At 41.8% G+C, this 16,623-nt stretch overlaps 1 protein-coding gene across 1 annotated transcript in view; it reads right to left on the bottom strand.

Annotated features, from left to right (window-relative positions):
* Positions 1–4,093: 4,093 nt before the first annotated feature.
* The window catches only part of lrp1ba (low density lipoprotein receptor-related protein 1Ba), a 163,952-nt gene continuing 151,422 nt past the window's right edge, over positions 4,094–16,623 (bottom strand). Inside the window, exons 81-88 of the mRNA XM_036952429.1 lie at positions 16,252–16,413; positions 15,847–16,021; positions 14,476–14,580; positions 8,486–8,562; positions 7,675–7,765; positions 5,810–5,960; positions 5,477–5,572; positions 4,094–4,760 (exon numbers count right to left, since the gene is read on the bottom strand). Coding sequence (XP_036808324.1) covers positions 4,617–4,760; positions 5,477–5,572; positions 5,810–5,960; positions 7,675–7,765; positions 8,486–8,562; positions 14,476–14,580; positions 15,847–16,021; positions 16,252–16,413 — 1,001 coding nt within the window. The 3' untranslated portion in view covers positions 4,094–4,616. The remainder of the gene's footprint in view (positions 4,761–5,476; positions 5,573–5,809; positions 5,961–7,674; positions 7,766–8,485; positions 8,563–14,475; positions 14,581–15,846; positions 16,022–16,251; positions 16,414–16,623) is intronic.

Raw genomic sequence — 16,623 nt, forward strand, 5'->3', positions numbered from 1 at the left:
TGGTTCATCCTTGGGAGCAATTTCCAAATGCCTGAAGGTACCACGTTCCTCTGTACAAACAGTAGTTCCCAAGTCTAAACACCATGGGACCACACAGCCATCATACTGCTCAGGAACGAGATGAGTTCTGTCTCCTAGAGATACACTTACTTTGGTGCGAAAAGTGCAATCAATCCCAGAACAACAGTGTGAAAATGCTGGAGGGAACAGGTACAAAAGTATCTATATCCATAGTAAAACGAGTCCTATATCGACATAACCTGAAAGGCCGCTCAGCAAGGAAGAAGCCACTGCTCCAAAACCACCATAAAAAATACAGACTACAGTTTGCAACTGCACATAGGGACAAAGATGGTACTTTTTGGAGAAATGTCCTCTGGTCTGATGAAACAAAAATAGAACTGTTTGGCCATGATGACCATTGTCATGTTTGGAGGAAAAAGGGGGAGGCTTGTAAGCCTATGAACACCATCCCAACTGTGAAGCACGGGGGTGGCAGCATTCATGTTGTGAGGGTGCTTTGCTGCAGGAGGGACTGGTGCACTTCACAAAATAGATGGCATCATGTCGATATATTGAAGCAACATCTCAAGACATCAGTCAGGAAGTTAAAGCTTGGTCGCAAATGGGTCTTCCAAATGGACAATGACCCCAAGCACACTTCCAAAGTTGTGGCAAAATGGCTTAAGGACAACAAAGTCAAGGTATTGGAGTGGCCATCACAAAGCCCTGACCTCAATCCCATAGAAAATGTGTGGGCAGAACTGAAAAAGCGTGTGCGAGCAAGGAGGCCTACAAACCTGACTCAGTTACACCAGCTCTGTCAGAAGGAATGGGCCAAAATTCACACAACTTATTGTGGGAAGCTTGTGGAAGGCTACCCAAAACTTTTGACCCAAGTTAAACAATTTAAAGGCAATGCTTACTGAGTGTATGTAAACTTCTGACTCACTGGGAATGTGATGAACGAAATAAAAGCTGAAGTAAATCACTCTCTACTATTATTCTGACATTTCACATTCTTAAAATAAAGTGATGATCCTAACTGAATTTTTACTAGGATTACATGTCAGGAATTGTGAAAAACTGAGTTTAAATGTATTTGGCTAAGGTGTATGTAAACTTCTGACTTCACCTGCTTAGAACACTTCTGGGGCCAAATAATATCATCAGTAGGTTGCCGTTTGGGGAACCCTGCTATAGTTCCTAACCACGGATTCTACCGATGTCTAGCTAATGTCAAATTAGACCCTTGTCTGTCAGATCTCCATACATCTCTGAAGATATTGCTTTGTATTTCCATGAGAAGGAACTTCATAAATTGTTCATAGCAAAGAAGGTGTCTGATTTCCAGCAGATTTCCTCTTGTAGCCTACTGTGTGGGTCTTCCTACCTTATGCCAAAGCTACTTCTCACTGGAATGAGCAACAGAACAAGAAGGTTGTGGCAGGTTTTTACCCAGTGCCCACCCTGTGCCTACTTCCTTTCAAAGTGTCAGCTCCTGTAGTGTTCAAAGAAATGAACGTACCCTCCTCATTAGTTCACTTGTGAGGTCCATTCTTGAGTGTTTGTTTAGACAGTTACCTTTCCTGTTACATAGCCTAAGTAGGGGAGACTTGGAAAGTTGTAACACCTTTGGGTTTTCTATGACTTGGTGCTCTCTAATGGTGTATCTTCACTAACTGTGACCTATACAATATTTACCAGCCTTGTCAATTTACACTCCAATTATTACATTATAATAGGGAACTAAAATATAATTGCAAAGAACATGACTGTAACTGTATTTTACTCACCGTCTGCATAATCTCCCGTGGACAGATTCTGCGCAGCTGACCAAATTGCACAAGATCTTACTTCTGGGTTAAGATTTTACAGTCTGCATACCAGCAGCCAATTAACACAGCAAGGGCGGATGTTTCCATAATACACTAGAGCACATTCCTGGAGACGGTCTTCTGAAAGAGGATCGGGAAGCAGAGCAGCATAGCCACCCCATGTGATCTGAGGTGAATAGGATGTTCGACTGAGGCAGATATCGGAGATCTTTATTTTTTTTTCATCCTTTTTTTTTGTGTGTTTCTTGTATTCGTAAAGGTTATATTCAAGAGAATCTTTGAAAGACTGCAACTTTCATTTTAGCTGGCCAGGTTCTGGGTTCCCGAGAATATATTCCACAGGAGGTTCTGGCTCTTGTCTTTTTTAATCCACATTAGTGATCAAAATGAAGTTATAGACTGGAGAGACGTATTCTCAAAACAAGTATTATCACTTAACGGCAAAATAGTGATTGTAGGCTTCCTGCTTGGCTGAGGAGAATAGTACTAAGTATAAGGTGTGTTGTGGATGGTTTAGAAAAGAGATGTCTTTAGTCTAAATACAGGGCCCATGACAAAACCCAGGTGTTCCTAGCCTTTTAATTCAAACTTTTACGTTCATGTTTGTGTGATAATAGCTTATTTATTTCAGACTGACTACAAGTAGGTAGGTAAGGTTTTTCATTTAAAGAGATACTTTACAAGAAACGTTGAAATATAATTGACCATTTAATGGCAATCATTTTCCTGTCTTCGAACAATACCTCTGTCTCTCCCTCGCCCTTCTCTCTATCTCTCATCAGAAGGCAAAATCAATGTGTCCTTCAATGCTGATATCTTGTGAAGCCACACACTATTGTGGCCAGGCACTAGTAATACCATGTTTCATCGCATTGCTCAAATCCTTTTTTTGTTGCACCTAAACATAGCCGCCAAAAGAAGGAGAAAATGCTGTTAACAAGCCTAATTGGGGATAGACCCGGTCAATGAGAAGTCCTGTATCATCATACTTAACTTCCCTCTCGGTGCCTTTGAAAAACGTTGTTCCTCTCCACTGCGGCACTTAAAGTAGTAGCCTACTCACGGTAGTTAAAAGCTAACTTTGCAGGGGAGAAGGCATTATCTAGAAGCCAATTGATGTCCTCTCGCTCCCTGAGAACGACATCGGAGCTCCCAGGCCTAACGCTAGACCTTGAACAATACCAGATGTCGCACAGCTTTTTACTGTGAGAAAACATGGGACTGAAGAATGGAATGTCGATAACAGCATTTTGCAACATACTGGATGCCAATTGTGCAAGTGTTGTTGTTTTGAGTGATTTACAAAGTGGCATGGGTGGATTGAGAGATGAATCCATGTTGATGGATTTCTTGTTAGTTAGAAAGGAAGGGATGAGCCTATCCATCTATGATTGACAGTTTTCAAGTAGTGTTGACTCCCGTGAGCGTCACCAACCAATGAAAAGACAATCAAGACATCACTCAAGAGTAGCATTCCATACAGCAATACAGGGCTCCCAGCAAATAAGCTACTTTCAATGTATATTATATAATAAGGTGTCTGCTAGCCATGAGTTTCTCTCACCTTTTCAATCTGGATACTCTGCGTGGCCCTTGGTTAGAGAGGGTGGGGAAAATCACAGGGAGGCTGACAACACAACCAACCCTCTGCAGTGTGTGCGGGCAGGTGTGCTTTCAGATAAGGAGCAGCTAGTGGAATTAAACCCTGCCTAGTAGAAGACAGAGGAGCTGTGAGACTCATTCCCCGAAGGAAAACACAATCCATGTGCATGTAGAGCCTGAAAATCATTCTGAGCACAAGGATATACAGTACATTGAATAGTGGTGCCCCACACAATCTCATGAGTGATCCTATCGTTTAAGTCATTTACTTTTCTCTGTTGCTTTTGAAGATATCTGGTCATGGAAACATATCCCAAAACGTGATAATGTACAACAGATCCCTGGTTTTGGTGCTGTGGCTTAACTGACGCAAAACTTAGGGGACATATAGTGCCCCCTACTGACCCAACAATTACCACCCCCAAAGACAATCAGCAGGTGAAGGAACAGTCTTGGGCCCAGATGCTACTGTTCTAACGATGAACTTAGCCTGAAGACGCTTTCGGGAAACTGGTCCCAGACATGTTTACTCAGTTGCAATGTTTTTAAGTCTGAGCAAAAGGTTTGCAATCAAATTGGGGAGCCAGAGGCATACAACAATACATTTTTATATAAAAACAGCAACACAATATATGTATATAGATGAGCAGTAGTGTACTTGAAAGGCCAAGAAACCCCCCATTTATTACATAGCGATGCACTGTACAGTTTTGTATAAAAGTACGACGCGTAATATCTTGTCAGAAAATACAAGCCAAACTGGACATATATAAATCATATATAAAATTATAAAACGTCTGTTACATCTTTTCATCGCCATTTGAGAAGGTAAATACGGTATACATGAATGTAGGCTGTGACACCATAGTCACTTTCTTTTTGTTGTCCTATCCTTGCGACACATTGATTAGCAATTAATTAGTGATCAGCTGGTAACAGTTGCGAGCTCAAAGCATCATAGCAGGTACTACTTCCTTTGAAGGAAAGTGTTGAAGGGAAAGTCGTTTTCAGTGCAATGCAAAAGATACACATCGCAGTGTTGCCTGATGATGCCTCGGACATAACATGAAAACAGAACATTCTAGTGTGATATGGACATATAAAAATCCTTCTTTTCATTTTGTACATTTTATACAGCTCATATAAAACATTATCCCAATAGCGTACTGTAAAAGGCTATGCAACTGTCTCTCGTATAGTTGCCTCCAGTTTCTTTGGGAGTGGCTCTCTTCTCTCTTCAATATTGATGACGGGCTTCCGACAGTTCTGTCCCTGATCAAGGTATAACTTAGCGTATACTGGGTTGGAGTAGTTCATGGCCTGGGGGGAAAAAAAGCACAAAAACCCAAGGAGAGTATTACTTTTACACTAAACATGGCCCGGGTGAGCTAATAACCATTTCATAGGCCAGCATGATTTCAATTAGATTCATTATTTATTAAAGTATCTCGTATCTTTCAGATGCCCAGCCTATTTGGGTATAAACAACAATTGACAGTGTTAATGCGAATAAAAATATTTTGCAGAAAGTCCAGAGCCTATTGTTGCTTAACAAGCAAGACAAGGACACTGTCGCTGACATCCCACCAGGTGACTGTAGACAAGCTCTAGCCATGTGGAACACCAGCAGATGGTTTCTTTCAATTATAAAACTGGGTGGTTCGAGCCCTGAATGCTGATTGTCTGACAACAGTGGTATACCAGACCATATACAACGGGTATGACAAAACATGTATTATTACTGCACTAATTCCATTGGTAATCAGTTTATAACAGCAATAAGGCACCTCAGGGGATTGTGGTATACGGTCTACATGCAGTACCACACCCCATCGGGCCATATTGCTTAATTATAACACATATTACACACACTCTGGAGGAAGCCTTTACCGTAGCTTTCATGAATACAACATGAGATCCTGGATTGTCTCATAAACCCTACTAGGAACCCAATGGCCTTGGCTTTGTATCAATATACAGTAGGCTTTTATACAGCATCTCTCCCAGAGAGGATAGTAAATTCACAAGGAGTTTACCTGTCCAGGAAGGATCTCCTTAGGGAGATGATGTACTCTGTCAGGGTGAACTGACAGAGTGTGCAGGTGACTAGACCTCACACCAACACACCAACCCTACAACACATAATGACCACATTAACATCACACACCAACACAACCATTACAGTTTAACCTTTCAGAATAGAGTACAATAAATCTTTGCCTATTGGCTACATGCCAATATCCACACTGGCACAACACTGAATCAATGTATTGGGCATGCATTCTATGTAGCACGCCAGTGTGGGTATTGCATAGCCCTTGTTAGTAACTCAGGGAAAAGAGAGGATACAGGAGTAAGCATTTCCAGACCTTGTGTGGGTCCAGGGTGAAGCTTGGCTGAAGGTGATTCCCAGCATCAGAGTGATTGTCGTGGTCCACCTCATACATGTTGTACGAGGGGTTACCGATCTCTACGTTTAGCCCACCATTCACCATGGGCTGCCGCTGGACTATTTTCCCCCTGTAAATGATAACATTGATCGAGGTTAGGAGAGCATTATAAACCTTCATGACTGCTTACTACGTTTAGCCCACCATTCGCCATGGGCTGCCGCTGGACTATTTTCCCCCTGTAAATGATAACATTGATCGAGGTTAGGAGAGCATTATAAACCTTCATGACTGCTTACTACGTTTAGCCCACCATTCGCCATGGGCTGCCGCTGGACTATTTTCCCCCTGTAAATGATAACATTGATGGAGGTTAGGAGAGCATTATAAACCTTCATGACTCCTTACTACGATACGCATGACCATTAAATCACACAACAGAACATGTACAGTGCCATCGGAAAGTATTCAGACCTCTTGACTTTTTCTGCATTTTGTTACGTTAGTCTTATTCTACAATGGATTCAAATAAATAAAAATCCTCACAAATCTACACACAATAACCCACAATGACAAAGTGAAAACAAGTTGGTAAAAAACAAAAATACCTTATTTACCTAAGTATTCAGACCCTTTGCTATGAGACACGAAATTGAGGGCAGGTGCATCCTGTTTCCATTGATCATCCTTGAGATGTTTCTACAACTTGATTGGAGTCCACCTATGGTAAATTCAACTGATTGGACATGATTTGGAAAGGCACATAACCGTCTATATAATGTCCCACAGTTGACAGTGCATGTCAGAGCAATAACCAAGCCATGAGGTCGTAGAAATTGTCCGTAGATCTCCGAGACGGGATTGTGTCGAGGTGACCAAGAACCTGATGGTCACTCTGCCAGAGCTCCAGAGTTCCTCTGTGGAGATGGGAGAACCTTCCAGAAGGACAACCATCTCTGCAGCAATCCACCAATCAGGCCTTTATGGTAGAGTGGCCAGACGGGAGCCAATCCTCAGTAAAAGGCACATGACAGCCCACTTGGAGTTTGTCAAAAGGCACCTAAAGACTCTCAGACCATGAGAAACAAGATTCTCTGGTCTGATGAAACCAAGATTGAACTCTTTGGCCTGAATGCCATGTGTGGAGGAAACCTGGCACCCTCCCTACAGTGAAACGTGGTGGTGGCAGCATCATGCTGTGGGGATGCTTTTCAGCGGCAGGGACTGGGAGACTAGTCAGGATCGTGGCAAAGATGAACGTAGCAAAGTACAGAGAGATCCTTGATGATAACCTGCTCCAGAGCGCTCAGGACCTCAGACAGGACAACGACCCTAAGCACACAGCCAAGACAACACAGGAGAGGCTTCGGGACAAGTCTCTGAATGTCCCTGTGTGGCCCAGCCTGAGTCCGGACTATGATCTGATCGAACAACTCTGGAGAGACCTGAAAATAGCTGTGCAGCAACACTCCCAAAAATACTCCCAAAGTGTTCCAAGCTTGTAGCGTCATACCAAAGAAGACTCGAGGCTTTAATCGCTGCCAAAGGTGCTTCAACAATGTTCTGAGTAAAGGGTCTGAATACCTAAATAAATGTGATAATTCCGTTTATTTTTTATTTTTTATGAATTAGCAAACACTTCTAAAAACCTGTTTTTGCTTCATCATTATTGGGTATTGTGTGTAGATTGATGAGGGGAAAAAAACGACTTGATCAATTTAAGGCTGTAACCTAACAAAACGTGGAAAATGTCAAAGTGTCTGAATACTTTCCGAAGGCACTGTATGTAGTATGAAGTGACTGGGTATCTTTTGGAATCTGTCTACATAGAAGTAAAGACATACCTTTGCTTCCTCTTGCATATGAAAACACCAAAGGCCATGGTAGTGATGAGAATCACCAGCAGAACCAGTGGGACAATGATGGCCATGCTTCCTGTAACACACAGATCAAACTTTTATGTTCAATACATAACATACTTCCCTCCTCTCTGTAGTGAAACAATACAATATGATAACATCCAAAAAGCTTCAGGGGTTGGAAAAATAACTTTCCAACAAGGTTCTACATATGGGGACTGCATTTCTATGGCTCTGCTAAAGTTAAAGTCAGTCTATGGAGGTAAAAGGCTGAGTCTGCACAGTTAAGCCTTGAGAGCAAGTCGACAGTGAAATTTCAGACTGCAGACCAAGATGAAATACCAATCTCTGGGAGGGTAGGGTGGTTAAAAGAGTCTGAAAAGGTCTCCAAATCCAGACAATAGCACTTTTAGAAGTGAAAATGGACTGTATTTTTCTTGTAGGATTTTGTGTCTATGTTTGTGTGTGTGAATGTGTGTGTGTCTGTACAGATGCAGGATCTTAATTTGAGCCAGTTTGCTACAACAGGAAATTAATCCTGCAGCAACAGGAAATATGAATTATCACCTGGATTATAATTAATGGACATTTTTGTAGGGGTTTATACATTTTCCGTAGTGGACATCAAACTTTAGAAGCCTTTTTAAACTCAAATACACCACAAGTTTGCACATTCTAAGCAACAAAATAGTGATCAAATTAAGATTTTACATCTGTATGTTTGTGAGAGAGAGCGAGCGAGCAAACAAGCGAGAGAGAGAGAGTCTCTTCACAACTCTTTCCAATAACTACTCACCCCCGCTGATGTTTCCAGACAGACTGTTCTTGGGGGCAGGTCTCTCACACTGTGTACCTGACCAATCAGCTGGACACCTAGAAAAGTCGCAATGAGTATGAATAGCTGTCTGTTGGTCTAACCAAATCTATTTAACAAGAAGGCTATGGTGTACACACACTATAGCCATCTTAATTAGGGAGGACGGGCTCGTGGTAATGACTGTATCAAATACATCAAACACATGGTTTCCAGGTGTGCCGTTCCAGCCCATATTATGAGCCGCCCTCCCCTCAGCAGTCTCCTGTGACACGCACACACATCTCTTAATTTCATCTCCTCATTTGGTAAAGTCTCAGGGAACATGCATGCATAATTCATTCCCTCATCGAGTTAAAGAAAATAAGCATAATCTCACACGAAGTCCGCATCCCAAATGGGACCCTTTCCTCTTGATTCTGCACTACTTTTGAATAGGGACCATAGGAATCTGGTCAAAAGTGGCGCACTATGTAAGGAATAGGGTGCCATATGGGACCCATCAAGGTTTGGATGTAATCCAGAGACAATGATCCATTACTACTTTTCTCATTCCCCTCCCTTGCCCAGAAGAGAGTAAGACATGCAATTACGCTATATGTAATCTGACAAGGGGGACCGCATGATGATGAAATGATATTAGCTCATATTAAATAGACTGTAAGCAGCATTTAATCAAACTTTCATTAGAGGGACTGTGGCTCACTGCAGGTACCACATGAATCATAGTCCTGAAGGGCATGACAGCTTGTAGCTGACCTATATAAATCACACCATTGGTTGCTTGGGAATATGCTTAGCTGCAGAAAGTTGTTTTTGATCACTTAGAGACTTCGTTATTGTCCTGTTTTCACTACATGCGTTGAGAGGCTAGGGCAAAGAGAGAAACGTAAGGCGTGTGCTGTGCTGTGAATGAGGGAACGAGGAACATGTGTTGTAACGGGTTCTATTGTACAATATGTTAAAGGTACTGGTGAGATTCTGAGTCGGGGAGTGATGTACAGAGTGGACGCTGCTGGATAGTGAGACAGTGAGGGCTGGTCTCGGAAATGGCAGGAGAGGGGGAGGGAAGGAGATGAGGAGAGGAGGAAGGAGGGGAAGGGAGCCAGGGAAGAGAGGAGGGGTAAAAGTCAGACCTACTTGCACTGGGGTTTGTTTAAGGCGGTTAACGTGCAAATCCCTTTATTCTGACAGTAGTTATCACATGGATTGGCCCGCTGGTCACAGCGCTGGTTCAAGAACCCAGGCGTGCAGCTGCAGCACAGAGAAATTATCGCCACATGAACAAATCATATATTGAGGAACACAGAGACAAAGTCTGCATCTGAAATGGCACCCTATTCTTTATATAATGCACTCCTTTTGACCAGGGCCCACATATGGAATAGGGTGCCATTTTGGACACATAGATAAAAGAAGGAGCACAACACAGACCACAAGCTCGGGCCATTGGAGGATACGGAGTATGAAATCGAACAGATGGAGCTAGGCCCTATTTCATCCTAGTGTTTCCATAGGATGTGTGCGTGTTCAGGTGAGAAAGCAAAGCATTATGGCAAGCAATCCATCTAATGTCACGCCAAGTGGGAGCAAAATAGGTTCAACTGCAGGAATAGCCCCAGATTGTTGTTTGAGATCTATAGAATGACACACACTACCGGTCAAATGTTTTAGAACACCTACTCGTTCAAGGGTTTTTCCTTATTTTTTTACTAATTTCTACATTGTAGAAGTGAATACATCAAAACTATCAAATAACACTATCAAATCATGTAATAACCAAAAAAGTGTTAAGCAAATCTAAATATATTTTATATAAATACATTTTACACTTCAAATAGCCACACTTTGCCTTGATGACAGCTTTGCACACTCTTGGTATTCTCTCAACCAGCTTAATGAGGTAGTCACCTGGAATACATTTCACTTAACAGGTGTGCCTTGATAAAAGTTAATTTGTGGTATTTCTTTCCTTCTTAATGCGTTTGAGCCAATCAGTTCTGTTGTGACAAGGTACAAAGGGGGGGGGGGGGGGGGGGGGGGGGGGGGGGTGTATAAAGAAGATAGACCTATTTGGTAAAATACCAAGTCCATATTATGGCAAGAACGGATCAAATAAGCAAAGAGAAATGACAGTCCAGCAATACTTTAAGACATGAAGGTCAGTCAATACAGAACATTTCAAGAACTTTGAAAGTTTCTTCAAGTGCAGTCGCAAAAAACATCAAGCACTATGATGGAACTGGCTCTCATGAGGACCGCCACAGGAAAGGAAGACCCAGAGTTACCTCTGCTGCAGAGGATAAGTTCAATAGAGTTACCAGTCTCAAAAATTGCAGCCCCAATAAATGTTTCACAGAGTTCAAGTAACAGAAACATCTTAACATCAACTGCTCAGAGGAGACTGAGTGAATCAGGCTTTCATGCTCTAATTGCTGCAAAGAAACCACTACTAAAGGACACCAATAATAAGAAGAGACTTTCTTGGGCCAAGAAACACGAGCAATCGACATTAGACAGGTGGAAATCTGTCCTTTGGTCTGATGAGTCCAAATTTTACATTTTTGGTTCCACCAGCCATATCTTTGTGAGACGCGGTGTAGGTAAACGGATGATCTACGCATGTGTATTTCCCACCGTAAAGCATGGAGGAGGAGGTGTGATGGTGTTGGGGTGCTTTGCTGGTGACACTGTCTGTGATTTATTTAGAATTCAAGGTACACTTAACCTCTTAGAGCTCTAGGGGCGCTATTTCATTTTTGGATAAAAAACGTTCCCGTTTTAAGCGCGATATTTTGTCACGAAAAGATGCTCGACTATGCATATTCTTGACAGTTTTGGAAAGAAAACACTCTGAAGTTTCAGAATCTGCAAAGATTTTGTCTGTAAGTGCCCCAGAACTCATTCTACAGGCGAAACCAAGATGATGCATCACCCAGGAATTAGCAGAATTTCTGAAGCTCTGTTTTCCATTCTCTCCTTATATGGCTGTGATTGCGCAAGGAATGAGCCTACACTTTCTGTCGTTCGCCCAAGGTCTTAGCAGCATTGTGACGTATTTGTAGGCATATCATTGGAAGATTGGCCATAAGAGACTACATTTTCCAGAGGTCCGCCCGGTGTCCTTTGTCTAAATTTGTGCGTAATCTTCAGGTGCGGTCATTTTCTCCTGGGATTCAGGAGAGAAAGCATGTGTCCAAGAACGATGTATCAATGAAGAGATATGTGAAAAACACCTTGAGGATTGATTCTAAACAACGTTTGCCATGTTTTCAGTCGATATTATGGAGTTAATTTGGAAAAAAGTTTGCGTTTTGAGGACTGAATTTATGGAATTTTTTTGGTAGCCAAATGTGATGTATAAAACGGAGCTATTTCTAATACACAAGGAATCTTTTTGGAAAAACTGAGCATCTGCTATCTAACTGAGAGTATCCTCATTGAAAACATCAGAAGTTCTTCAAAGGTAAATGATTTTATTTGAAGGCTTTTATGTTTTTGTTAATGTTGCGTGCTGGATGCTAACGCTAATGCTAACGCTAAATGCTAACGCGAAATGCTAACTCTAGCTAGCTACTTTTACACAAATGATTGTTTTCCTATGGTTGAGAAGCATATTTTGAAAATCTGAGATGACAGTGTTGTTTACAAAAGGCTAAGCTTGAGAGATGGCATATTTATTTCATTTCATTTGCGATTTTCATAAATAGTTAACGTTGTGTTATGCTAATGAGCTTGCTGATAGATTTACACAATCCTGGATACAGGGGTTTTTTCATAGCTAAACGTGACGCAGAAAACGGAGCGATTTGTCCTAAACAAATAATCTTTCAGGAAAAACTTAACATTTGCTATCTGAGAGTCTCCTCATTGAAAACATCTGAAGTTCTTCAAAGGTAAATGATTTTTTTGAATGCTTTTCTGTTTTTTTGTGTAAATGTTGCCAGCTGAATGCTAATGCTAAATGCTACGTTAGCCATCAATACTGTTACACAAATGCTTGTTTTGCAATGGTTGAGAAGCATATTTTGAAAATCTGAGATGACAGTGTTGTTAACAAAAGGCTAAGCTTGAGAGATGGCATATTTATTTCATTTCATTTGCGATTTTCATGAATAGTTAACGTTGCGTTATGGTAATGAGCTTGAGTCTGTATTCACGAACCCGGATCCGGGATGGGGAGATCAGAAAGGTTAACCAGCATGGCTACCACAGCATTCTGCAGCGATTCGCCATCCCATCTTGAAGGGCTTAGTGGGAATATAATTTGTTTTTCAACAGGACAATGACCCAACAGACCTCCAGGCTGTGTAAGGGCTATTTTACCAAGAAGGGGAGTGATGGCGTGACCTGGCCTCCACAATCACCCGTCCTCAACCCAATTGAAATGGTTTGGTATGAGTCAGACCGCAGAGTGAAGGAAAAGCAGCCAACATGTGCTCAGCATATGTGGGAACTCCTTCAAGACTGTTGGAAAAGCATTCCTCATGAAGCTGGTTGAGAGAATGTCAAGAGTGTGCAAAGCTGTCATCAATGCAAAGGGTGGCTATTTGAAGAATCTCAAATATACTTTGATTTATTTAACACTTTGTTTGGTTACTACATGACTCCATATGTGTTATTTCAGAGTTTTGATGTCTTCACTATTATTCTACAATGTAGAAAATAGTCCAAATGAAGAAAAAAACCTTGAATGAGCAGGTGTTCTAAAATATTTTGACCGGTAGTGTAAAGCCCTCTAGGTACGTGCTGTCTTTCTCCACCACCAACCCAATACAACAAGCAATTGGATGACAAAGATAAAAGCAAAAAACTAACTAAACAAGGTCACACATGATTATTATTATTATTATTAATTATTTTTTTCCCAAAAGGGAAACCGCTCATTCAAAGCTGTAGTATTGGAGGCGGTGTTATCTAACAGCATCTAGGCATACTGTTTAAAGCTAGAATCCTTAATTGAAACAATAACAAAGCTGCACCCCACCTCTGTTTTGGTAATAGGCTGAGCGGTGGGCCTGGAGAAATGTAACCACTCTCAAATTGATAGACAGAGCTACGGATGCACGGGCTGGCCGTCCATGATATCCCAATTATAGTTTAACAATGTTTTAAGGATACACAGTGTTTGTTTACATTTACATTGTTTACAAGCATTTGGAGTAAAATAAGATTACATTTTGGGTTCTGATGGGATAGGACAGTTGAGCTAAGCTCATGAGGCATTTATACGTTATATTATTCAAGAATCTTTAGGTAGAGTTTAGTTTATTAATTCGACCATTTTACAAAACAAGCACACAAAAAACTTGAAAAAGCCATACATGCACATGAATAAAATCATCGAGGATAACGCACAATAAAGTCTGGGACTCATTTCCATTGTGGTCCTCTTGAATCAATGGGTATATATTCTTAATTTGGCTATACAGACTGTATAATACTGAATATGATTCATTCCAAAAGTAAAAAAAAAAAAGGATGACGCAACTAAGGATTGATCAACTTTGAAAAGCCTCTTGTGAGTGATGCCAGCCCCCAGAAACAAACACAACCAAAAGCCTTTGTCTACTTGAATGTAGGAGATCATACAATTTGCAAGAGAGAAAGGAAAACTGAAACTTGGGAAAAACGTGGAAATAAGCCACCTCAGGGTGAGACCTCATTGTCTTCTACTACGTTCCCATTGTAGTATCCTGGGTCTAATCCCGTCTCTACTACAGCACTCGCTCTGTCTCGCACAGCAAAACCACACCACCACTTTCAATACCACTAATTGTACTGCATCAGTGCTGTGTGTGTGTGTGATACAACTGAAAGCAGAATGAAGACAAAACACAATGGCTGCGTTTACACAGGCAGCCCAATTCGGATCTTTTGCCACTAGTTGATGATGACAACTGACGATGACAACCTACTCAGTTGAAAGAAATGTCGTCAACAGAAATACAAAAACAATTGTGCTGACTTACTGGCAGAACGGCAGGCTGGTCTCAGGGTCTTGGTGACAGGTTCCTCCGTTGTAACAGTATCCATCACACAGTTGACAGGTGGCTGCCACTCTGCCATTACTGCAGCTGTAAGGACAGGAAAGGAATATGGCAATGACTTCATAAAGTGTTGCAGAGCACATTTATAACGCATGAGTAAAACCTTGTGCATTTTTCTAATGACGCAAGGCCTGAACCATGGAGACAGGAGAATGCTGACATGTGGCAGCATCCACAGAAATATAATTACTAGAACGGATATTCCTTTCAAGTGACTGTTCTGTGATGGGTGTCAGTCAAATGTTCCATTCTAGTAATTCTATTCGGTATCACTTTATTTAGATATCGCTAGAGTATCAGTAACATTTCAACTAAATATCAAATCCCTAACCCCTGTTCTAACCCTAAACTAATCCTTCCTCTAACCCCTGTTCTAACCCTAAACTAATCCTTACTCTAACCCCTGTTCTAACCCTAAACTAATCCTTACTCTAACCCCTGTTCTAACCCTAAACTAATCCTTACTCTAACCCCTGTTCTAACCCTAAACTAATCCTTACACTAACCCCTGTTCTAACCCTAAACTAATCCTTACTCTAACCCCTGTTCTAACCCTAAACTAATCCTTCCTCTAACCCCTGTTCTAACCCTAAACTAATCCTTACTCTAACCCCTGTTCTAACCCTAAACTAATCCTTCCTCTAACCCCTGTTCTAACCCTAAACTAATCCTTCCTCTAACCCCTGTTCTAACCCTAAACTAATCCTTCCTCTAACCCCTGTTCTAACCCTAAACTAATCCTTACTCTAACCCCTGTTCTAACCCTAAACTAATCCTTCCTCTAACCCCTGTTCTAACCCTAAACTAATCCTTCCTCTAACCCCTGTTCTAACCCTAAACTAATCCTTACTCTTACCCCTGTTCTAACCTTAAACTAATCCTTACCCTAACCCCTGTTCTAACCCCAAACTAATCCTTACTCTAACCCCTGTTCTAACCCCAAACTAATCCTTACTCTAACCCCTGTTCTAACCCCAAACTAATCCTTACTCTAACCCCTGTTCTAACCCTAAACTAATCCTTACTCTAACCCCTGTTCTAACCCTAAACTAATCCTTCCTCTAACCCTTGTCTAACACTAAACTAATCTTTACCCTAACCCCTGTTCTAACCCCAAACTAATCCTTACTCTAACCCCTGTTCTAACCCCAAACTAATCCTTACTCTAACCCCTGTTCTAACCCTAACCTTAGCAAGCAGTTGCTTATCAACAGATAGTCCGTCTTTACAGATGGTCATACTGTCTGGACTATCCAAATCAAGTGTGACCTATTCTACTCAGATGATACTCACTTGCAGGACACGTTGTCTGTCTCCAGGTTGACAATACACGGTGCCCCTCGACACTGGAGACATCTGTCCACTTCACACTTCACTCCCTCATATCTGGTTGAACACACACACTCCACGTGGCTCTTGCTCGACAGAGTACAAGCCTTCGAATTGGCACAGTAGTGATGGCAGATATCTGGAACCATGGTGGAGGTAAACAAGCTTATTTATTTCACGTGTTACGTTCCTGGCCTTCCACTGTATCAATCAGTGCAAAATCTATTTGTTCAGCCCTTGATATTGAGCCATTGCAAGCAAGCATCTTTTGAAGTGAGACTGAATGCAACACGTAATATGGATTGATTGCTTGTCCTAAAACAGGCCAATCTTAGTGTGTGTGTGTGTGTGTGTGTGTATCTGACTCACGGTGGAGACAACGCTCCCCAGTGTACTCGGCCATACAGCGACACACTGGCTGGTTCCCCCTGCTGACGTCACAGGTGCCCCCATTCAGACAGTAGTTGTCACACACCTTCCTCTCACAGACCGGCCCTGTGAACCCCACAGCACAACGACATGTAGGCCTCCCTAAGAGATATCGAGAGAGAGAGAGAGAGAGAGAGAGAGAGAGAGAGAGAGAGAGAGAGAGAGAGAGAGAGAGAGAGAGAGAGAGAGAGAGACATAGATGGATGGAGGGAGGGAGGGAGGGAGGGAGGGAGGGAGGGAGGGAGGGAGGGAGGGAGGGAGGGAGGGAGAAATAAGAGAGGAGAGAGCGAGAATGATGATTTATTTGACATC

This window comes from Oncorhynchus mykiss, chromosome 18, assembly GCF_013265735.2.
Source record: "Oncorhynchus mykiss isolate Arlee chromosome 18, USDA_OmykA_1.1, whole genome shotgun sequence".
NCBI classification, from domain to species: Eukaryota; Metazoa; Chordata; class Actinopteri; order Salmoniformes; family Salmonidae; genus Oncorhynchus; species Oncorhynchus mykiss.